This window comes from Dysidea avara, chromosome 10, assembly GCF_963678975.1.
Source record: "Dysidea avara chromosome 10, odDysAvar1.4, whole genome shotgun sequence".
Classification (NCBI taxonomy): domain Eukaryota; kingdom Metazoa; phylum Porifera; class Demospongiae; order Dictyoceratida; family Dysideidae; genus Dysidea; species Dysidea avara.
Genome location: NC_089281.1, coordinates 21,826,032 through 21,850,298, shown reverse-complemented (window position 1 = coordinate 21,850,298; position 24,267 = coordinate 21,826,032). Strand labels below are relative to the sequence as shown.

General features: G+C 37.2%; 2 protein-coding genes across 4 annotated transcripts in view; both read left to right on the top strand.

Moving 5' to 3' along the window:
• The first annotated feature begins 5,635 nt into the window (after window positions 1–5,635).
• On the top strand, window positions 5,636–9,788 carry LOC136268457 (thrombospondin type-1 domain-containing protein 4-like). 3 transcript variants are annotated; one of them, XM_066063807.1, is made up of 11 exons: window positions 5,636–5,719; window positions 5,785–5,858; window positions 5,942–5,993; window positions 6,726–6,807; window positions 6,860–6,995; window positions 7,582–7,789; window positions 7,836–8,006; window positions 8,707–8,886; window positions 8,931–9,119; window positions 9,170–9,220; window positions 9,271–9,443. In XM_066063807.1, exons 1-11 carry the CDS (start codon window positions 5,648–5,650, stop codon window positions 9,328–9,330), a joined length of 1,275 nt encoding a protein of 424 aa, XP_065919879.1. In that variant the 5' UTR covers window positions 5,636–5,647; the 3' UTR covers window positions 9,331–9,443. The 3 variants fall into 3 exon arrangements, with proteins under 3 accessions (XP_065919879.1, XP_065919878.1, XP_065919881.1); XM_066063806.1 differs by having other exon boundaries at window positions 9,170–9,788; XM_066063809.1 differs by having other exon boundaries at window positions 8,931–8,973; window positions 9,024–9,280.
• Window positions 9,789–11,237: 1,449 nt separating this feature from the next.
• The window catches only part of LOC136268454 (thrombospondin type-1 domain-containing protein 4-like), a 36,504-nt gene continuing 23,474 nt past the window's right edge, over window positions 11,238–24,267 (top strand). The window contains exon 1 of the mRNA XM_066063802.1: window positions 11,238–11,473. The gene's annotated coding sequence lies outside the window, so the exon portion shown is untranslated. The remainder of the gene's footprint in view (window positions 11,474–24,267) is intronic.

Sequence of the window (24,267 nt, the reverse complement as noted above, 5' to 3'; positions counted from 1 at the left end):
GTATGGTCTATCAAAAATGAGGGCTTCAAGTCTTTCTGGTTATTATAGTAAATCCACACTTATGATTAAAGTGTTGATGGAGCAAGTTAACACTCAGCAGTGAAACTCAAAGTAACTACTTACACAGATCAAACAAAGCATATTAACACCTACCCTCTTCTGTAAATTTGAGGGAAGCCTATGGACTTGAAGCCTTCATTTTTGATAGGCCATTTTTGATAGTTATATCTTTTATTATTCACTCTTGGTTATAATCACATAGTGATTTAGTTAGCCATACCAAGAGTTAATAATAGTAGGAGAGTGTCTAATGCTCAATAGGCCTGTATAAAATGAGCGCGTAGAGCACCCCGCTTATTATCGTATACCTTTGTAATTTCCTATAGTGCTGATGACCGCAATAAACACGTTACGTCACATTTTGCCATAAAGTAATAATAAATAAATAAATAAATTTTGTATGGCCTTGCAAAATCGATAGTTGGTGAGAAAGCAGTGAGTGATGGAAGAACCAGAGAGAAATAATTCATAACTTTCATCTGGCGCTTTTTCTTAGGTTGGGATTCTTCAGGCTGTGTTTCATCGGCGCCGCTTCTTTTCCTTGCCATTGCTTTCGTCTGACACTTCTTCTTCGTTACTTCCGGCTCATCACTCCTCGACTGACGCTTCTTCTTGGGCCTTATACCTCGGGACGTGGCTGAACGGTAGATTCGTGATGTAATTCTACCTGTGCTTCCGAGCGGCGTGCTTCATCTCCGCTTTTCCTCATTGATCTTCTCTGACGCTTCTTCTTGCTAGGCTGCATGAACTGTTTCTGCTTCAATTTCGGCCAGTAGTATACCTAGGGCTGTTCATCACAAATCGACATGTTTGATTGCACACGTTGCCTCGCACGTTGCTCACGAGACTGATTCGTGAACAGCTAGTAGTATCGATAACGTCCTTCTGCGGCGTGCCTCATTTCACATCTCCCTTCATGCAATCAACACGTCTGGCCAAGAAGCCAGATTGTCTTACGCGCTCATTTTATACAGGTCTATTGAGCGTTAGACACTCTCCCTCCCTACTATTATTAACTCTTGGCCATACATTAGTTCCAATAGTAGGAGTGCAATTAATCCCAAATCACATAGTTTGTTTCTGTAACTGCACTGTGAAGTAACCAATAAAATAACAAAATCACAAAAGCCTTTTAAGTGCATCAAGAAAGTGATATAACAGCTAATCAAATAAGCCAACAACAGAAGCCTTTTTTAAAATGCAACAATTTTCAGTAGCCAATTGTTGACATGTAAAGCCTTTTAAGTGTAACAACAAATAATATAATAATTAGCCAATCAGTTTAAGAAACCTAAAAGAATGATGCAATCACCTGTTAGAAGTTAATGGCCACACAGAACTGGATAGATGTGTACTGCAAACCATCAAGGGTGATCACTATGTGATTAGAACTGGATAAAGTATTTCATAGCAACAAAATCACAACACATTTATTATTGAGTCATTCTGTGTTTGAACTATAGTCATTTAGCAAAATTGTGCCGTCCCTAAAACTATTTGGTTGTTTAAGGCATTTAGATCTAAGCAGTACTGCAAATGGTCAATGCTTGGCAGATGATATATCAGATGTTATTGAGAGCAATATAATGTTACAACATTTGAATCTATCAAATTGTAAGTTATCTGGACTTCGCCTTATGAAGATTACTTCAAGTGTAATGAAGCTATCAATGTTAAAGCACTTGGATATTTCTTGCAATGAAATAGCTGATGAAGCTGCTGTTGCAATTGCATCTGCTATCAAAAACAATCCATCTCTCCAACATTTGCTTTTGAACAATTGTAATATACAAGAATTAGGAATCAAGAAAATTGCCAATGCATTGAGATGTATATCATCTTTGCTATCTCTTGGTATTAGCAGCAATCAAATCACAGCTAAAATTGAGCTAGAAATTGCTGATGCAGTATATCCTGCTCTACAATTGCATGTGTAGCCATTAACTTCATCAATACAAGTTCCATTATTACCACAAGGATCAAGATCACAATCATCAATATCTGTAGTACAGTTAACACCGGTAAATCCTGCTACACAATCACACATGTAGCCACCAGTGATATTTACACAGTTTCCATCATTAAGACATGGATTAGGCATGAAGTATTAAAAATCTGCTTTGTCTTTTTATTCTTCCAGTGGTAAAGAAAAAGGATAGGTTAAAAAAGCCCCAAAGCCAGCCTATGCAAATACAAAAAGAAGTGATATCTAATCAAAAACAGCCAAGCTGTAAAAAAAGGTGCAGCCCCTAAAGGGCCATGGTGAAAAAGATGTGAAATTCAAGATGGCGGCCAAGAAATGGTTGTGATGGTAGGTTAATGGTAAAAAATTTAATAACAACAATTCAGGTGAATTTGGTGCTGAAACACAAATTCACCTGAATTGTCGTTATTAAAATTTTTACCATTAACCTACCATCACAGCCATTTCTTAGCCGCCACCTTGGATTTCACATCTTTTTTCACCATGGCCTTTTAGGGGCCGCACCTTTTTTTACAGCTTGGCTGTTTTTGATTAGATAACATTAACATAATTACATTTATATGTTTCTTGATTGCTATCTTTTATTTCATAGTTTTTCCACTTTTATGAAGGCAACATCTTTCTGTACAGTTTAATTGGTTTAACATAGATTATCAGTTCTACTTGTATCTGAATCCCTAAAGTCAGTTGTGCATGGAGTATAAGCAGCAAATTTCATGGACTAGATTTCTAAAATCAGTATAATGAATGTAATATAATTTTAAATAACAACTAAATTTTTATGCATGTAGTGCATAACAGTGGTGGCCTCAAATATATATGCACTGAAAAGACAGACAATATTATAGCATCACTGCTGTAAGAGGAGGTTACTATAGTTTATGCATATTATGTTATAGTAATATGATTGAAACAGTGCATGTGTATGATACTAAGATGGTTCTACATGTGGTACACTGTTGATTAGTGTGCTATTAATGCAGTTGGTATTTTTTTTAAAACTGAAACTGTTATGATTATTTGGTTATAAACCCACTATATACATAATTTGCAATAGCTGATAAATATAGATTTAGTTATAACATTTGTTCTTGTAAATACCATGCAACCAGAACTCCATAGCTCCACAAAGTATTTATAATATTTTCTGATACAACTAATAGACTAATGGCAAAAGCAAACAAAATTTGAGCATAAGAAAAAGCTGAACCTAGGCAATTCATAAAGTGATTAGTACAGCTAACTGTGTACCAGTCACATTATATTATGTAAATAATTTATATACCACGCAGTTGCCTAAATATTTGCTTTCAGAAGAGAGAGTCCACATTCCACCATTCCAGTTACCAGTTTGGTACAGCCCTAGTCAGAGCCTCTAAAGTTATGAATTTCAATATAGTTGACTAAAGTATGCACCTTCTGAGTTGTGAAACCTAACTTCCTCAACTAGAATAGTACGACATTATACATAATGTTACATAAAAATGAAGTGTGCTTATTAGCAAAGAGTATACCAGGGGTCTGTATTGATGAATATTAACAAAAATGAGACCACGGACAAGTATCCTGGTGATAAAGTTGTCTACGATTCAAGGTGTCCTTCCATTGAATGCTGAAATAAAAGACTTGGAGGGTGTGCTTGGTGGAAATGTCACATGTATGATGGAGTAGGCCATCTACAAGTTAGAATATCACTTACTTGGTGAATAGAGAAAACTTCTGTTACCACAATACCAACTTAAATAGCTACATCAATTAGTCTACTACCATGTGTGTAGGAGAGGAAAAGAGACAATATGCTGGCCCTGGTCACAACATTAAACTCTCTACTATGTAATGTATGGGGCTCAGCACCACTTCCCTCTCATAATGCATAACCATATAGGAGAGGGAAGGGTAATTTACACTACACAGTCACTACTAAAGAATCAACTCCCTACTACATCATGTAGGAGGCTCTATACCAAGCTTCCTCAATTGTCTTATAACTATACCCCATGCATACAGAGTAATACGTACTAACCACTGCAGAGATCTACTATATCATGGAAGAAGCTCTACACTAGAACTTCCTTATACGATTTAGTATATATAAAGTGTTTTCATAAACTCTCTACTTTACCATATATGAGCTTTGCACTTTAGCATCTCAGTGTGTGACAGGGTGGAACCTGTTACTGGTAAATTTTGATAATAAATCTTGCTTTGTCCAGCTTCTATGTACTTTCCTTCAAAGATAAGCAAAAACAATTCCACCACCCATCCTTGCAATGCTTTAAATTTATGAGGCTTTCTATTATCACTAGTTTGAGATATTATCTGCATGGATACTGCTATAAAGCTAGCATAAAAATTTGTGTGGATTTGCATGTGTAGATTACAACATGCAGCAACATACTTAAAAGTTCACTACATATAAACATGTGCCATTAACATGAATATAATTTATGGCTTCCTGTGCATAATATCCACCCATGTATCAAATTGCATTCATCAAGTGTGTAAATATAGCTTTGTGCATGATGGTGTCATTTACGACATAATGGGTTATTCAAAGCAGATTAGGTGTCAATGGTCACATGTGTAATTCCAATATGCACACACACATGTGTGTGGTTGTGATTAACAGCACTGACTTGTTCAACTTCAACTTGAGATAAATTGAACACTTCCTTCCCTTCATAACTGCAGCTCTACCAACTTTAAGCCAGTCTAATAATATTATAATTATGTTGACAAGTAGTGAGTAAATTACGATCCAACAAGTGAATGTGCTACAATATAATACTCTCATCAATAGCAGCTTGACGTATTATATTGAAATGCTCAAGCGATTAGCCAATAGAGTTAGTATTACACTTGTTTGTCAAGATCCCTTAACAAAAATCTGTAATACTAATTGATTGGCTAAAACAATGTGGTGTGTTTCTATTAGAAGTAAATGTCCGACTTGACAACTAGTATTACCATAGTGATGGATGCCCCACGGCATAGCAACAATATGGTTTGGTTACTACATAGGTCAAGGTAAACTTCATTTTGAGACCATAGCAACGGTTGCTAAGTGTACTTGGTCTTTTGCAGTGGTTATTTTTTGAATTTCTGTGTCAGTTGTTATGATTGTCAGATTAATTTGCAATAGGATGAATGGCTGTAGTAATCAGGATTAATAGTGTGAGCATTGTAAACAGGAAGGAAATAGTGCTTGGCTTTGCCTCACACTATTTCACTCCTTCCTGTTTACAATGCTCATACTATTAATCTTGCACTATTTCCTTCCTGTTTACAATGCTCACACTATTAATCCTTAATACCACAGCCATCCATCCTATTACGTATACTAATAATAATAGTAAGAAACAAACCTTACCTTATCAGATTTTCATGGGCTTCTAGAAACCTTACCAGCTATGTGTGCTTTTGGAAGTGGAAGTACACATGTGTATAGAGCTAATTCTTATGTGGGAGTTTTTATAATCCACACATCCCTTCATTATAAATTCTTAACTGACAGGTAACCGACAAGTAGTACTTGACAGGCTTCCTAAGTATAAAAGGCAGCTAGCCGCCTTGCCATAGTGGTATTTCAGTTGCACTCTTTAGATGTGCAGAAAGAGGATGATATTTTGCAAGCAGGTGTTCTTATTTGGTATTTTTGTTTCTGTTATTGAAACAGTAAGTGTGTATATACACGTGCTTGCAATCATCATTGCAATTTTAAGAAGACTGATTTATTTTAGGCTTTGAGTGATGAATGGAGTGCCTGCTCTAGAACTTGTGGTATGGGAGTTGAGGAGAGGATTATTCCTTGCCAGTAAGCTTATATGTTTTATATTTTCAACCACAGCGCAAACAGTGTTATATATATAGATACTTCAACGCATAATTTTATCCTAGAAATGCTGGTTGCAATGGAACACAAAAGGAATACAGAGCTTGCAATGTGATGGTATGTCTATGGGTAGTGTGTAGTAAGTATTTTAAACACATATTTGCATGCTAGTAAGGTAAGTTATACCATGTACAGCAATTTGTATGTCCATTGCTTTCCTAATGTGTGGGCAAAGTGAAGGAAGTTGGATTGTCTAAAATGCTGGTGCATTACCATGGCTATGACCCACAACGCCCACTATATTCAAATTACAAGGCTTGTATCAGCATATGTGAAAAGTCATATCAAATGGTATGTAGTAATTTACTTTATATTGTGTCAGTCCAGGTGGTCAACAAGTTAGACTTGACATGCATTACCTTTGACTCAATTGCATATAAGATACATGCCGCACAATGTATCTACATTGTAATTGGATACCTTTTCTCCCACTGTGTAGGAAAGTTAATAGTCAAAGTATATAGTTGTTGGCACTAAATATTTAGTGCAGCCCCATAAGCAAGCATTAACAAGACCATGGAATATACCATGATGTAATTGCATACTGTATCATATGTTATTTAGAATGAGGCTTGTCCCATTTTGTTCTGTTTGGCTATGATGCTTGGAATGCCATATACAGTGTTGAATATCTAGTTCCAACAGAGCATTATACTTGTACACTTGTGGTATTAATATTATTGTAATTTCAATGTTTGTTTCAAGGACACAACCACCATACATCATCAATATTATACAATTAACTTTGTTTTGCATGTTATGATGCTAATGAATGCCTTGTACTTACAGAAGTGTCCAGATAATGGTAGTAATCCTTATCAGTGGGTTGTTGGAAATGACTTCACTCCTTGCAGTCAAACTTGTGGAAGAGGTAGATAGATAATAACTAATTGGAGTGTTCAGTAAAACTTGATGAATTTTAGGAATGCAAAGATCAGAAATATACTGTCAGCAGGTACACACTCAGATGAGGGTTCCAAATTCTCAATGTAATGGACTATCAATGGAAGGATTAGAACCTGTTATCCAGTTTTGTGATCAGCCACCTTGTCCCTCTGAGTGAGTCCAATCTGGTGATTTTTTTAATCAGTTGGTTATATTTTGAGTTTACTTCCCTGTTTTATAAGGGTGTAGATTCCAAATGTTGGTTATTGTTAAAAGGGATTCAGTATATATCAAACCTGGCATCCAAGAATTGTGCCCACATTTCTATTAGAGTATCTCAATCATGGCACGCTTATTTCTTTTCCCAATATAGCAAGCAATTTTTCCACGTGTATATAAAGCACAGTTTTTATGTATCGGTTATGCTTTAATCAGGTGAGAGTTTCCAGTCTGTTTTAGTGTGAATCTTATTCCGAAAGGCCAGGAAATAAAAGAAAGTTAGGGGTACAATCCCCCTTGCTCAATTCAGATCAATTTAGATATGCCCGTGATTATGCTTCTCTGACATCTTGACCGCAGATAATGGATTCATATGGTATATGTTGCATTTGCTATTAGAACATTTGGTATTGCAAAAAATGGTCACAAAGGAAACACTCCTGTAAATTATTACCTCAATACAAAGACACAACCAATGGAAATAGTTAATACATATTGATGATTGAATTGTACATATCAAAAAAGAAATATTCACATCTAGATGGCAAGTTTCTGATTGGTCACCTTGTTCAAAGAGTTGTGGTGGAGGACACAAGAGGAGGAATGTTACTTGTGCACGTACATATTGTCTTGAACTAGCTCCAGTCCCAACTCCAGGGGAGTGTGATAACATAACAAAACCAGCAACACGACATACATGTAACACTCACCCTTGTCATAACCATTGGGACAGTGGACAATGGAGTATGGTAAGTTAGGCAATGACTATAACATGTATAATTTTACTGTGTTTAGTGCTCTTCTGGCTGTGGGAATGGAACTCAAAGAAGGAACATTACTTGCATGGATGCTTACAGAAGAAAGATACACAAACACGATTGCAGTTTATTAATGAAACCTGCTGTTGAGCGTTCTTGTACTGGACACTCATGCACCTATAAATGGATTACATCTGATTGGAGCAATGTAAATTATTAGTTATATCTGACTGGGCTTGTGAAAGCCAAGAATGTAAGCACACTTTCATGGCTCATAACTTATTAACTCATTATGTTATGGCCATGAAAATTTTCAAACTTTAAAGGATGCAGATACTCTAAGACTTGTTATGTGATATAGCTAGTATACAGTTTGTTCCCAAATGCCAGCTTTTGCAGGCCTGGCATATATTTGATTGTGACAGAATATCACTTTTGACTTGAACAAACATTTATGTACCTAAATACACTCATTTTTCAACTATTATTCCTTTTCTTTTGTTTTCCCTATTTTGTATGCATTGTGATACAGTGTCATCAGTATTTTTCTTACAAATAATTTTTCCAATTTAAGCTTGGCTACTTTACTAGGGCACAAATGATTGGTTCATCTGACTACCAAAAAATTATACATACATACCATCTATATTATTATTATTATATTTGTGGTCTAATGGACACAGGATGCTACATCTATTTTGGTTGTTCTTTTAAAAGAATCAATGCAAGCGTTTGTATCAACACACTATATAAATTACCAAAAATGTACATTTAAAAGTTGTGCTGAACTCCATTTAATATTATGTCAATATATTTGACAATTTCCAGTAGTCCATTATACAAACATAATGACGGAACTCTTACTATTTTTACCTTTATCAAAAAATCATTTCATCTTCTTGCTGTAGTGCTCTATGAGATGTGGCAATGGAGTCCAAATCAGGAATGTTAACTGCACTGAAGACAAAAGAATAGTTGAGGACAGAATATGCTTTGAAAATAGTGGATATGTCAAGCCAGCAGAACAAAGAAATTGCAGTGGGGTACACTGTAGTGGAAAATGGATTGTGCAAGAATGGAATACAACAGTATGTCATTGTTAGTTGTAATATTTACTACAACTAATTTGTAGTGCGAAGCACCCAACTGCTATACAAAAGGAAATCAATACAGAAGTGTGTATTGTATTTATGATAGAGAAATATCCAATGATGATGATGAACAGGTAGAGTGTGATCCCTCAACAAAGCCATCATATGTACGGAGCTGTTACAAGACTTCAGGGTGTAGCGCACAATGGGTTACATCACCATGGAGTGAAGTAAGTACAGACACAAATAAAGTATAAAAGTCTCTCTTTTTTTAATTTAGTGCAATGAAGATTGTGAGAGTAGAAGAATACTAGAATGCAAAATGGGAAATGTAACAGTAGATGATAATAGATGTCTGGATGTTAAGCCCATCTCATTTAGGATGTGTGGTCTGGAGTGCCCATACTTAATATGCTTAAAACAATTTTGTCATCTAGATAACTTAGGAATGTGTGAAAAGAAATGTTGCGAGAATAGTGTAACTGCAATACCTGAACATCTTGGACCTTTGCTACGCTACCGACTGTTTGAGAAGTCATGCTGTGAGCAGTGTAAAAGTGAATCATAATCCTTGTCTTGTTCTTTTTGATCTACACTGTACTTTTGTAAAAAACATAGGACTGTGAGTTATAGGACTGCACTTTTATTGAGTGTATCATTATAGAACTCTGCATACTGTAAGCAAGCACACACATGTCATGTATTATGTGTGTAATTATAGATTATACAGTCAAGCTAGCTTGAAATGCTAATATCTTACGCTATGAAAATTTGGTGGTATTGAAGTTTGATTAATTTGGCAAATTGAAGAAAACTTACCAAAGTTAACTTAAATATGGACTATATTGTGTAGCAGTGATAACCATGATGCAAGAAGGCAGCTCAACTTTATTACTGCATAGTCTATAATATTAAAAACTATGTTGATTTGAGACTTTATAAAGCTTAAAACAGAAAGTTCTGTAATTTTTGGTTTGTTTGTGAAAAGTGAAAATATGTACATCTTTTGCTCAACTATAACAGTAGTCCCTTTGAAAAAAGTTTAGCCTATATATATACTGCATACCACATATGCCCCATCCTCAAATATGCAGCAGTCATCTGGTCCCCTTACACACAAGTTATGACTGGATTTGCAAAAAGGTACCCTTTTCACACAATATTTTACCCATTTTTTGAATGTTAAGGCTTCATAACATTTTGATTATAGCATATAATTGCTTGAAATTTTTAATGAATCTAGCTACAACATCTGCATGGCTACATTTTAATACTAAGAACAAGTTAATCAGTGTAAGGAGTCAAATGTTACATCATTTTGTTTGCTGGTATGACAAATGTGTGGAAAGGGTACCTTTTCGCAAATCCGGTCAAAATTAATGTACAACAAGTGGAGATGATGCAAAGGAAGGCCGCTAGATTCATATTCAGTGATTACTCTAGATACTCCAGTGTTACTTTATTAAGGATTTACAGCACAAGTGCTGAAGGTCTGTGGGGCACCTGGTCCTACAGCCTGTTTAAAGTTGTTACAGAAAGTATGTTTAAAAAGGTGGAGAAAGGAGAAAAAATCCATGACTGGACCTGGGCAGCCTCGAACCTGCAGCCATCCGATTAATGCTCAAATGCTTACAGGAGTCTGCCAGGCGGTCAGGATGTTTTCTCCTTGTCAATTTCATGTATATGTATCCAAGGAACTCTAGAGAGTGACTTATTAAGTATCCCATATAGAACCAAATGGATATCAGTTTATTTATTAAGGCTTTACAGCACAAGTGCTGAAGGTCTGTGGGACGCCTGGTCCTACAGCCTGTTTAAAGTTGATACAGAAAGTAGAAGTTGTTACAGAAAGTTACAGCTGTGTTAGCTCAACTTGATTGGCAAACAATAGAAAGCTGAAGACATGGATTAACTTTGGTATATAATGTTTTATAACATTATTAATCATCAAGTAGATATACTTTGTCATCACTGACATCCTTTAAGCTACCCCAAATCACACCCATAGTATAGTAAAAAGTTCTTACACTTATCCTCAAGAATTGATTCATATCACCATTCCTTCTTCTCCACAGCAGTTAGATTATGGAATCACCTACCCAATCATGTATAGTAGAAACTAATAATGTTGACACTTAAATCTTTGCTTGTAGTCTAGTTGTTAACTAATCCCGTACACTTTACTCAATTTGAGGTCTGTATAATATAGTATAATTATACAACCAAGTACTAAGAATAATACGAAACGCGGTTAAAATTACGTAATAAATAAATAAATAAATAAATAAATAATTAAATAAATAATTAATAATTAATGTTTGAGAAAACTACGAGGCCTAGGGACATGAACTAACCGGGGATAGATTCGCCTGTGAATGAAGGCACAAACGTATAATCGTCGCTCCTGTTTGTGCTGATGACTTGACCATACGTGTAATTCTATATAACGCCCAGTACCACACCCTTGCTTAATTACTTACATATTGCGCGAAGAAGATTAGTGATGCCCGTGCAGGAGAGCCAGAAGCCACTTGTGTAAACAAGAAGATTACAGAAGCCACTTGTGTAAACAAGAAGATTGCAAGTAAGTTTTTATGTTTGTAACATCTCAAGTCTCCATGCCAGCTGCCAGTGGATTCATTCATGTAAATAAACAATACAAGAAAACATTAAACTGACATATGCCACGCTCTTTACAATAAGCTTACAGTTACATATAAAATACAAGTAAACAATTTTGTCTTGTGCAGCTGGCATGGCGAACTTTCTTTGTGTTGGTGTCAGGCAATTCAATACGTGCTTAATCTTTTTTGCCTTCACCTGGCGTAGCTACTAGGCTCTAGTGGCTTGGCTGTCTTCCTTTATCTGGTTCATCTGGCTTGCATACGCCTACAGCATTGTGTAGCTATCTCCTGAAAGTTGTGTATGCATAACTATAGTGTGTCACCCATCACTGTGCCATTGCTACACCACTGATGAACCTTACTTACCTCTAGTTGATGTTGATATGCATTGCTGTATATTGGCTAATAATTTTTATCTGCATGGTGATGTTGCCTATAATGTATTGCTACATACAATACTGCAATAATGTATAGTTCTCTCCTGTATGTTTTGTATACATATACTTTGTACACATCACTGTGCCATTTATACCACACCAATGATGTACTGGCACTTAGCTACTGGTGGCCTTTAGTTACGATGCCACTATAGTGTTATATCTGTCACTACTGTGACATATTGAGTTGATTTGGGGATAATGCATTCACCACCTAATAGCCTCACCGGGGGGCTGTCACATTGGTGTATGTACTTGGTTGTATGTGACGCGGTCCTAGTAATAATAATAATAATAATCTGGCATATTGCTTTTCATTGAAATGGGAGCAAAGTTCAGCAGAAGTTATGGGGTGGATCCGTGCTCGATTATAGCTTTTGCCATCTTACATGCCACTGGAATGTGTATCCGTGGATCTCACACCAAGTGGAGGTCCATTGGACTTGATGATGGTGCTGTAATTACTTTGGACTAAATTATTGATCTGTTTGTGTTTATTTTGTGTGTATGTATAGTAATAATAATAATAATAATACGGAATTTTGAAAAAATTCATACAGGAGAGAGATGTCTTGTTTTGTTAAGACAAAATACAACTTAAGTACAGGGATCTAGCTAAACTCAGGGGTACCAAACACTGGATGGACAGTACAGGAGCCCTGGCAAGACTTGCTGCTGCTAGAGCTAGGAAGACCGGTATAGCTGTTTACAATATGACCTTCAGCTTAATTTCTGGCTTATATATCTGTCAATCTCATTTCCATTGAGATTGGTTGTTTAGGCCATTTTATGTCAGGCACAATTGCTCAAGCAGCCAATGCTTGTGAAATGGCAAAAAAGACCATAAGATCCCTGTTTGAGCAGGCTGCTCGCATAGCTGTCTCCTGCTCATACAAAATTTTTAATTCTAGAGCCTCCCTGGACTGGGATCTATTGGTTTGCCTAAACTGAACTTTATAATTATTATTTTTATATTGTAATTTAATAGTGTAAGATTTTCCAGGGCTCATGTACTGTCCATCCGGTGCTTGGTATCCCTGAGTCTAGACCCCTGTACTTAAGTTGTATTTTGTCTTAATACAATAGTATTGTATAGTAGGGACCACAAAGGAGTAGGCGTGGCCCACAAAATAATATCATCAAAAAATCCGCCTCAACAAAAAGCATAGCATCTGAGGACCATTTTGGCATTATATAAAGTCACAAAAAGTTAATTAAATGTTTCTGGTTCCCTTCCTGGTCATTTTTTTGGTTAATGAATTGCACAATCACCATACAATAATTACCTGGTACTTAAACATGAGCTACATCTCTCAACATGAGCTATGTTGGTAGCACTCGCATGAACAATGTCAGTAGCACTCAAACATGAGCTACATCGGTACCACTCACACATGAGCTACGTTGGTAGCACTCACATGAGCTATGTTGGTAGTACTCAAACATGAGCTGTGTCAGTAGTACGCAAACATGAGCTATGTTGGGAGTACTGAAATGAGGTAAGTTGGAACTCAGACATGAGCTACATATCACAATGTGAGCTATGTTGGTAGCACTCACACGAGCTACTCAAACATTGGCTACGTCAGATAGTACTCAAACATCAGCTACGTCAGTAGCACTCACACATCAGTTATGCCAGTAGCACTCAAACATGCATGAGCTACGTCAGTAGCACTCATACATGAGCTACATCGGTAGCACTCACATGAGCTATGTCAGTAGTACTCAAACATGAGCTATGTTGGTAGTACTGAAATGAGGTAAGTTGGTACTCAGACATGAGCTACATATCACTACGTTGGTAGCACCCACACATGAGCTATGATGGTAGCACTCAAACATCAGTGGTAGCCAGACATGAGCTATGTTGGTAGTACTCAGACATGAGCCACATATCACAATGTGAACTACGTTGGTAGCACTCACACATGAGCTATGTCGGTAGCACCCAAACATGTGCTACGTCGATAGCACTCAAACATCAGCTACGCCAGTAGCACTCAAACATGAGCTACTTATGTCGGTAGTACTCACATGAGCTATGTCAGTAGTACTCAAACCTGAGCTACGTCAGTAGCACTCAATATGTCAGTAACACCCAGACATGAGCTGTCGGTAACACTCAGACATGAGCTACATCAGTAATAACCAGACAGGAGCTATGCTGGTAGTACTGAATGAAGTAAGTTGGTATTCAAACATGAGCTACATATCAGAATGTGAGCTATGTTGGTAGCACTCACACAGGAGCTACGTTGGTAGCACTCAAAATGAGCTATGCCAGTAGCACTCAAACATGAGCTATATCAGTAGCACTCAAACATGAGCTATGTTGGTAGTACTGAAATGAGGTAAGTTAGTACTCAAACATGAGCTACATATCACAGTGTGAGCTACATTGGTATCACTCACACTTGAGCTATGTCAGTAGCACTCAAACATCAACTATGCTGGTAGCATTCAAACATCAGCTATGTTGGTAGCACCACACATGAGCGGCGTCAGTAGCACCCACATGAGCTATGTCGGTAGTACTCAAACATGAGCTATGTTGGTAGCACTCAAATATCAGCTACGCTGATAGCACTCAAACATGAGCTACGTTAGTAGCACTCACACATGAGTTACATTGGTAGCACTCACATGAGCTATGCCAGGAGTACTCAAACCTGAGCTATGTCAGTAGCACTCAATATGTCAGTAACACTCAGACGTGTAGTAGCCAGACATGAGCTATGTTGGTAGTACTGAAATGAGGCAAGTTGGTACTGAAACATGAGCTACATATCACAATGTGAGTTATGTTGGCAACACTCAAATGTGGTAAGTTGATACTTAAACATGAGCTACATCTTACCATGTGAGCTATGTTGGTAGCACTCCGGCACACCAGCTACATCAGTAGCACTCAAACATGAGCTAAATTCAAATATGAGCTATGTTGGCAGCACTCAAACATGAACTACATCCGTAGTACTCAAACACGAGCTATGTCAGTAGCACTCAAACATGAGCTACATAGGTGGTACTCAGATATGAGCTACGTTGGTAGCACCTATCAGCGTTGAAACCGGGTCACTACTGCTGACCCGGATGACCCACTGACCCGAATGTGACCCGGATTAATTAAAGCCGAGGCGTGCGATAACTCTAATTGATAAGAGCCGTGACGAAGAAAAAGTGGTCTGGCCATGCGAGACTAATGTTTCAGTAGTCTCGAGCGAACGAGACTACGTTTTGAGCGTTCGATTCGTGTTGAGTAGCTAAACGAGTAGTTATGTGATAACTAAGACGGTAAGTTTATAATTTAAAATCAGTCAGTGGGTTTTGGTTCCACGTAGCTACTGCGAGTTTACAGACAGCAATTGGGTATGGCTTCGTGCATACCTAGTATTACAATTTCCCGATATATTGAAGTGGGTGTGGCTCACAAAAGTGCTTATCCTGCTGCAAGACTTGACTATATACAACACTTACAATAATCGATTAGTGGGCGTGGCTCCACGTAAGCTTGCAGACAGCCAACGAACAGTTTCGTGCTACAAACTGCACTTACTAATAAATGGGCGTGGCTGAACATGTTTGTAACGCGATAAGTGGGCGTGGCTCACGAAAAAGTTACGTAATAGCGTTTATAAGTTTCCACGTCGTCAAACGAACAATTTCGTTTCTCACATGATTCAATCCGGGTCAGACCCGGATAATTTGTAAACCGGGTCGGACCCGGATGACCCGGAGAAAATGTGACCCAGTTTACCTGGATGACCCGAACCGGTTTCAACGCTGGCACCCATACATGAGCTATGTCGGTAGCACTCAGATGATGTAAGTTGGCAGCACTCAATTATGACTGATGTCATGCAGTAGCACTCACACATGAGCTACGTCAGTAGCACTTGAACATGAGCTACATTGGGGGCTATGTCCATAGCACTCGAACACAGGCTACACTAGTAGCACTCAAACATGAGCTATGCACAAACATGACCATGAGCTACCTCGGTAGCACTTGTAACATGAGTTATGTCAGTAGCACACAAACATGAGCTACATCAGTAGCACTTGTAATATGAGTAGCACCTGACTGCATCAACCACAGACATGCAAGTTGGGGGCTCATAGCCACACATCAGCAATGTTGATTGGTACCACCTGCCGCATTAAATGGGACAACTACACTGCAGTCACACATAAACTACGGGTTGTGCAGACGTTGGCGTATAATGACAAAAATTGTCTTTAAGCCTAAAGACAAGATTTTATGCCAATCATTTCTTTAACCCTAAAGACAAGATTTTACGCCAAGCTTGTCATTAAGTACTTAATGACAAGCTTTTATGCCACTGTCACTGGCATAAAATGCATTGTGAAAGTACCTTTACAGGGAAGTATACTATAAAGGGAAGATTTTACGCCAAGCAGTTTAAAACAAAGAATTCACATGACTATCCTTACTAATCACATGATGCCTGCCTAACTGTACCTGTAGGTATCCGTATTCTACCATTTCATCATGATTTCACTGCTGTTTCATTATGTCCCTTTCCTTGCTTTCTTATGCCACAGGAGATAAATCAGTGGATGATAACAGTGTGTAGAATAGGAATGCATATGCTTTTATTAGAATAATTTTTTTGCAGCAGATCATGTGATCATTGTAACTGTCATGCCATAGATTGGAGATAATCTTAGTGCATGGAAAGAGTGTGTACTGAATAGTTGTCTTGAAAACACAGTTCTACAATTATTGTGATCAAGACGGTGTTTTTTTTTTTTTTTTTTTTTTTTTCCTGAGCATACCAGCAGGGCTGACTGCTCAGTACAAATAAATAAATAAATAAATAATAAAGACCATAGCTCTAGGAATACAAATGTGTGCTTTTATTAGAGTTTCCAACACTGAAATTCCTATTCAATTGGTGAGAAGTTAAATAGTGGTTGAATGCAGGCAAGATCTCAGATCCCAGCTGTTGTGGCTCCCTTGGCACATGCCTAGAATTGCATGTTGCTTAGCAAGTCACTACTGGGTCTGGGATTCTTTTCTGTATCTTTCATCCTTGTAGCTTAAGTAGTCAATTATTGGATTGACTCAATTACTGGAATGTACATTTCAATTATTGAATGGGAAACAGCAAAATTCCATGGTATAAAATAGTGGCATGATTGACAATATTTGTGACCAGGTAGTTATGAATTGCCAAAGTTCGTAAATTGGATGTGTATGGAAGACTCCTTTTCGCAAATCAGTCACATTTTAGCAATTTGTATCAACCTCCCCCCCCCCCCCTCCAAAAGTGATGGTTACCACACAGAGTTTTGATCCATGTTTGCATTTCTAAATGAATGTCTTTGCTATGACTGACCCAATTAGAAATTAGAGTGTGTTAAAGGCTATTATACTACTTCTACTCACGTTTCATGATAAAGAAAATTGACAGTTAATGTATTTTCGTTATAATGGATTTGGAACCTTGCACCTTCAATGGTACTTGGTGTCTGTCACTTTAAAGTCTGTGGCAGTCTAATATCTGTTTCTGCTTCAATGTTGATCACCAAACAATAAAGGAAACAAGCCAAGGCAAACATTAATGCCAGCATTCACTGAAAATACCAAAGTAAAACACAGCACAGCTACTGTCAAACTTGATGGTTGAACTGTTGAGACTAACTTGTGATTTAAGTGGATATAGCAGTTGTACTGAAAGCAGAGGTTAGTGAGAATATAGACCAGAATAATGTACTACCACCTAGTAAATTGATAAGATGCATAGTGTGCTACATTGGACTTTGAGCAAGCCTTTCATCACACTATGTAGCACTATCTATAAAAGCATCCAGGATATCAAGAATAAAGCAAAGAGGATTTAGCATTGGCAGGGAACTGGTTTCACTGTTAGTTGCTGTAAAACTATTAAATGACCATTGTGTATTGAACTATCAAACAATTTGAGTGCATTTTTACAAAAATAATTCATAACTCTTGTGTTACAAAAGTTTACATGCTGAAAATTTGCATGGATGCCTGTTAGGAACTCATAGTTACATGGGAATTTTATCAAATTTTTGATGGCTTTAGAATTTTAGCCAGTGGTCAGATAATCTTCTGATATGTGAAACACAAATATATGAGAGCTCCGATAATTGTTACTGGGCCTGCAAAAATAGGGCATGTGAGCACATGATTTTTGCCTACTTTTTCAAACTTTGATCACTCATAACTTTGTACCATTGTGCTATGACAATGCAATTTTTAGCGCTTAGTAAGCATTTAATAAGTTTTATGATTCAAGTTACAGAATATGAATATTCCTTTCCAGTAGTGAGATACAACTGGTACAGTGATCGGATGTAGTTTGTACCCACATACCCTGTTTCGCAGGCCCGGTCACAATTGAGTCATGGTGATGGTAACTGATTATTTTGCCTCCTCACCTTTTCAGCTGTTACTGGTCAAGGGAGGGAGCCATTGACATCAAACTTAGGGTACAGCAAAACCTGTACAATATCAAGTGGAATATGTTTGCCAAAATTTGTGTCTGAGGAATGTTTAAAGCAAAGGTAGTGTTTGCAGAAATAAGAGTGTCGAAAATTTATTTATTTATTTATTTATTACTGTGTAGGACTCCATCAAGGAGTATAACACACAGATACAAAACAAAATCAAAGTAAATTCAGATGGTTTAACAAAATGTCCTTAAAACAGTTTATAGATGGCTGATTGACCACATCTTCTGGCAAAGTGTTCCATAATTTAATAGTGGATGGTAAAAAGGAAAATAAGTACGAGTTGATTCTTGCTTGTGGGATTCTGAAACGTTGTGAATGACTTCTGGTAACTGATGACATTGATGTTAATGAGATAGATGGAACTTCCATTTGACAATTGATTATCTTATAAAACATGACTAGTTTGCAAAATGTACATCGTGATTCTAGAGAGGGCCAATTAGGTGATGTGAGCATGTTAGTAACACTACTTCTCCAGGAGTAATTGTTCATTGTATACCTTGCAGCACTACGTTAAATCTTTTCTATGGCACAAATATCAGATTGAAGGTGAGGAGCCCATATAGGTGAAGCTTATTCTAGTATGGGTCTGACAAAGGACTTATAGCAATGAGATCTTACAGAAATTGGACAATGATTGATGTTCCTCCTCAGAAAAACTAAGGGTGAATTGGCCTTATGACAGATGTTATGAATATGATTTTTCCAAGTAAGATGTTCATCAAATGTTATTCTTAGATATTTTGCCTTGGAGACCTTTTGAATTAGGTGATCAAATAAGTAATAGTTATGTTCAATAATATGATGTTTATTTGAAATTGTAAGATGTACACATTTAGCTGGGTTAAATTCCATTTGCCATCTCCTGGCCCATGCTTGTAAAGTACATAAATCTTGTTGAAGATGCTCAGAGTCATTGGGAGAATGAATGATGTTGTAAATTAAGATATCATCTGCATAAAGTCTAACAGTACACTGGAGATCTTGTGTAATATCATTTATAAATATTAAAAATAATAAGGGTGCCAAAACTGTGCCTTGTGGCACACCGGAAAGTACTGTTACGTGTAGAAGGACAGCTACTTTCTCCATGAGTAACAACTGATTGTGTTCTGTCTGTCAGAAAACTTTTGATCCAATCTAGCAAGTGGCCATTTATTCCATAGTGTGATAATTTGTGACAAAGTCTTTCGTGAGGTACCTTATCAAATGCTTTGGAGAAGTCAAGAAACAAAGCATCATTTTGTTCTCCAGAGTTCAATACTTTAGCAAAATCATTCACTGCACCCAGTAGTTGAGTTTCACATGATCGCTTGGAATGGAAACCATGCTGATTGTCACATAGAATGTTGTATTTATTGAGATGCGTAAAGATAAAGGAGTAAATAATATGTTACAGCAAATGCTGGTTAATGAAACAGGTAGATAGTTACCCGGATCACTTCTAGATCCTTTCTTGTGAATTGGCACTACATTAGCTTTCTTCCATTCGTCCGGACAGCAATTGATTATTTACACTACCTTGTTTTTTACTCCCATGTAGGAAAGCATCCTTGTACAGGCTATGCCTTTTGGTTCCATCCTGTCATTTTGAAAAGCCATATAAACACAGTAAATTACATAGTAGGTGCTATCCTACTAGGGACATGTGATAAGGCTATTATGCAGGCCTGTAAATAAAAGTAAGTCAGAAACATAGCTAATTGCTTAACAGGGAAATAGTACACAAAAAAAACAAGTAAACATAATAACTGCTTTTACGTAATTTCAAAATGATGCCAAAGATGCATAAATAGTAAATATGACACATCAAGCTGAACAATGGATTTATGTATATCTGCTGAAACGTATACAATATATAAAGAGTCAGTGAATGCTATTTCCTAACAATTGTTTATGCACCAGGGGCGGATCCAGACTTTTACAAAGGGGGGTTCCACTTTGGAATTGCAACTTCAGCCTAGCTGTAAGTTGAAGACCAAAAAAAAGTCATCACCTACTGACAATACATGCCCTCACCAACTATATTTCCTTATTTATAACTAGATACATAGCTTGCTATACCAACCACTCCTCAAAAGACTACTGTGACTGCTCTACTAGAGTATCTCGATTTGACTGCTCTATTAGAGTATCTTGAGTAAAAGAGGCAACTTTTGGTTAACAATGCATACAAATGTTAGCATACTGCTTTGGTGATAAACTACTAATCAATCATTAACAAAGTGATGGAAGTAAACCGTCCTGTTCAAAAATCACAAGTTACTTCTGATTGACAAGTCACACATCTTTGTCAGGGAAATTAACTTCTGTCGTCTCATCATCATCGTAAAATCGGACTACCCATTTTCCTGTGATAAGGTTAACAGTTGACAGCCATCCTCTGTACCATACACCATCATGGTATCGAACTTCCACTTCATGCCTCCCTCCATTATCAATTACCAAATTTTCTACCTGGTTTACTTTGACCCTTCTTAGTTCTTTTCTGTTGCTGGCTGTTGTCAAAATGCTGTTTCTTATCTGGTGGTCCCAAACTTGCTGCACTATCCTTACTGCCACATTGTCGTGCCTTTCTTTTGACTGCAGCCTTCATTCGCTGTTTCTCAGATGCTTCTAATCAATAGGTTATTTTCTATCCACCGTCAGCTGCAATATACTGCTGAGCAAAAATCTTATCTTCTTCATACAAAGACTGCATTGCACAAAACAAAGGTTTTTTCTGCTGTCACCATCCTTAGCTAAGGAATTGGCTCTTTCTACACCAATGGTGCTTCATTCCATACACCTGGAGCCATCTTCGTAAATGGTTTGCTCAACATTCGTAAATGGCTTTCTCTTGTCCACCATTCCACCCAATGCTTGGCACCTGACCAATCACAGCCAGAAACATTGTGATTTGCTCTTCAGAGAGTGGTATGCAAAGCTGTTCAATTGATGATTCCTGTGTCATGCAATACATCAAACAATTGTAGTACATGCTGCTTTTCTGCTACAATCATTATATTCTTTGCAATTAAGCAGAAGGCCTCAACCACTGCTCTTCTGTTTCCCTTTGAAACACTGCAGTACACCCTTTCTGCTACTCTCTGGTAATATCTTGTCCAATGAACACTACAGCCTTTCAGTACCAGTTCAGCAGTTTCTTCACCAATCACTTCCCGCAATCCTTTGGATTCGGTATCACTCCAGTCAACTATGATTCCTTTAAGAGTTCCACCAACCTTAAAATGGGAATGCTCCTGTTGACATGTATCAAACTTAACTTGAAAGCTAAACAATAAAATTCAGATGATTCCTTGTTACCTCTCATGCAGGCCACGACTGCCCATTTTATTGTTGTATAGTCAAACACAGTGGCATTGAAAAGGTAAGTGAGCTCTGTGTTTTCATTATACGTTGTGTCAGTTTCAAGGAAGTCAGCTTCTGCCAATAGTTTGCACATCAATGGGCTCATTATAAACTGGTAGGTGATTGATGAAGAAATTGCATAACCCCTCATGTAAGGCCTTCCAAGCTTCTTATATGCCTCTGACAATGCACATGACCCTTCACTAACAGCATCTTTACGATCCACTTTGTCAGCAATCTTTCCCATTTCACCAACAACAGTTGATAAGACACATGTGTCTCATAAAATTTTCTTCCTGTGGTGATCAATGCGATCATAACTACTGGCAGAAATATCAACTGAACCAGGACGATAACCCAATCCTTGACCACATTGTAACTGGAGAGAAGTCAAGTATGGATTGTCCTCTATAAGGCCAACTTGTAAAAGTGGCCAGGTCCAGAAAATTCATTGATTTAATTTTTGTTAATAGGGCCACCTCATCAATAAGGCCAGTGGCCACATACTGCAGGATCAAACTGATAAAGCTAACACAATATTCCCTTAATAAAGGGGCCAGCTGAACAGACAATCAATGTATCACTGCAAAAGTTGCTGCTCCTGAGTATCTGCCAAATCTATGACAATAGTTTAGAAATGTGCTTCATGCTTTTAGCCGCCTCAAGTAATGAATAATCCTATATGATGAAACCTGTAGTATATGTATATAGCTGTTACAGCAACTATAGCCAGGTGTTGATTTGTTGAAGACCTTGATAATAAGGCCACTTGTTTATGGCTGGATTAATGAGGTTTTCATTAATAAGTCCACCTCACTAATAGGGCCACTTATTGTGGGTCCCAAAGCTGGCCCTATTAACAAGATTTCACTGTACCTAAATAAACTGAACAGTAGAACAAAGAGTTAATAATTGAGAGGAGAGTGTCCAACACAATACAGAGCCTCTACAAATGATTCAGCGTGATTCAAAGGGATTTCTCTGTAAAATTCTGTGATTTGTAGTATCTTCTATATGTGAAGATTACTTTAATCATCAATTTCTTTGTTCTTCCCATGTGCGATCACCACATTTCCTTTTTCTGGCAGTGTGCACTTGTGAACATATCTGAGAGAATCCCTTTGAATCACGCTGAATCATTTGTAGAAGCTCTGTATTGTGTTAGACACTCTCCTCTCCACTATTATTAACTCTTGGTAGAACTCTATGTAGCTATATAGCTAAGCCATGTAATGTACATATCCCTATGACAATTTACCACACAGGTGCAAACTGTATGTAGTCTCATACCTGTCCTATCACATGCTGGTACATGTACAGAATTTTGCATCAGGCAAAAGAATAAAGCATCATTAGTGATGCACTGATTAATCAGTGAATACTCAGACATCGGTGTATCGGCCACATTTCTGCATTATACTTTTAGCTGATTACTTAGCCAATTAATTTTACAGACCCGGATAATACTGTTTTCCTAACAATATGAGTTTTAAAATCACAATTTCACCTAATATAAATGGAATTTTGGTAAACATAAATATCGGATCGGTCATCAGTATCGGCCACTTTATATGTGAATTGCTAATTGACAAAATCTCTTATCAGTGCATCACTAAGCATCATATTGTTTCTTTGAATGCTGCTCTATGGTCCACACTATGGATGGTAACAGTAAACAACTACAGTCCATATTAGCAGTATATCATTACCACAATGGGACTGATCCATGTAGATACTTAACATACCACAATCAACAAACAATCTATAGTTTTCTACATGAGATTATAACTAACTGACAATGAAATGAATTTGTACTTGTACCTGCCATGTGTTGTAGGATTCTTCAGTGGATAAAAAACCCTGAAGGAATAATGTAAAAATCACCAAGGCAGAGCTGAGGTGATTATTACATCATTCCTGAGGGGTGTCTATCCACTGAAGAATCCTAACAATGCATGTTTTAGTAATCTAGACAATGGCTTGTGTTTATAGCTGAAAGAATGCAATTTGTTTGTCATGTTTGTGGCTATAGGTGTTCATTCAGTAAGAAACTAAATAAAAGCCATGCATACTTTGCAATTATCAAAGCATTCTACGCATGCCTTTATCTAATAACTCAAATCAATCCTGTTACAAGTAGGTAAAGAGTGATAGCTTTTTACTAGCAATATATTTTGCCAAAAAATTGAGCTATACCCATACTACACCTCTATCGGTACCAATATCTCGAAGTCTAGACCAACAATATTTTGTAAACAACAGCTGCTAAAGGTGGCTGTGTAATTGTTTACAAGCTGTTAAAATTTCAGTTACAGTTCAGTAGTATCGGCAATAAATATCACACATCAAATTGGTCATAAAATGTGGTATCATTACAACCATAGGCCTAGCAAAGAACAGTTGCTACAGTAATATTAGTAGCTTACCATTAAAACACCAGAATCTGCAAAGGTGTC

Bases quoted from the DNA above. Each gene is read 5' to 3' on its own strand.
- LOC136268457 (XM_066063806.1), top strand. From the start codon at position 5,648: ATGTGCAGAAAGAGGATGATATTTTGCAAGCAGGTGTTCTTATTTGGT. The intron at 5,994-6,725 runs GTATGTCTATGG...TTGTACTTACAG, and splicing joins ACAGAGCTTGCAATGTGATG to AAGTGTCCAGATAATGGTAG. The intron at 6,996-7,581 runs GTGAGTCCAATC...ATTCACATCTAG, and splicing joins CAGCCACCTTGTCCCTCTGA to ATGGCAAGTTTCTGATTGGT.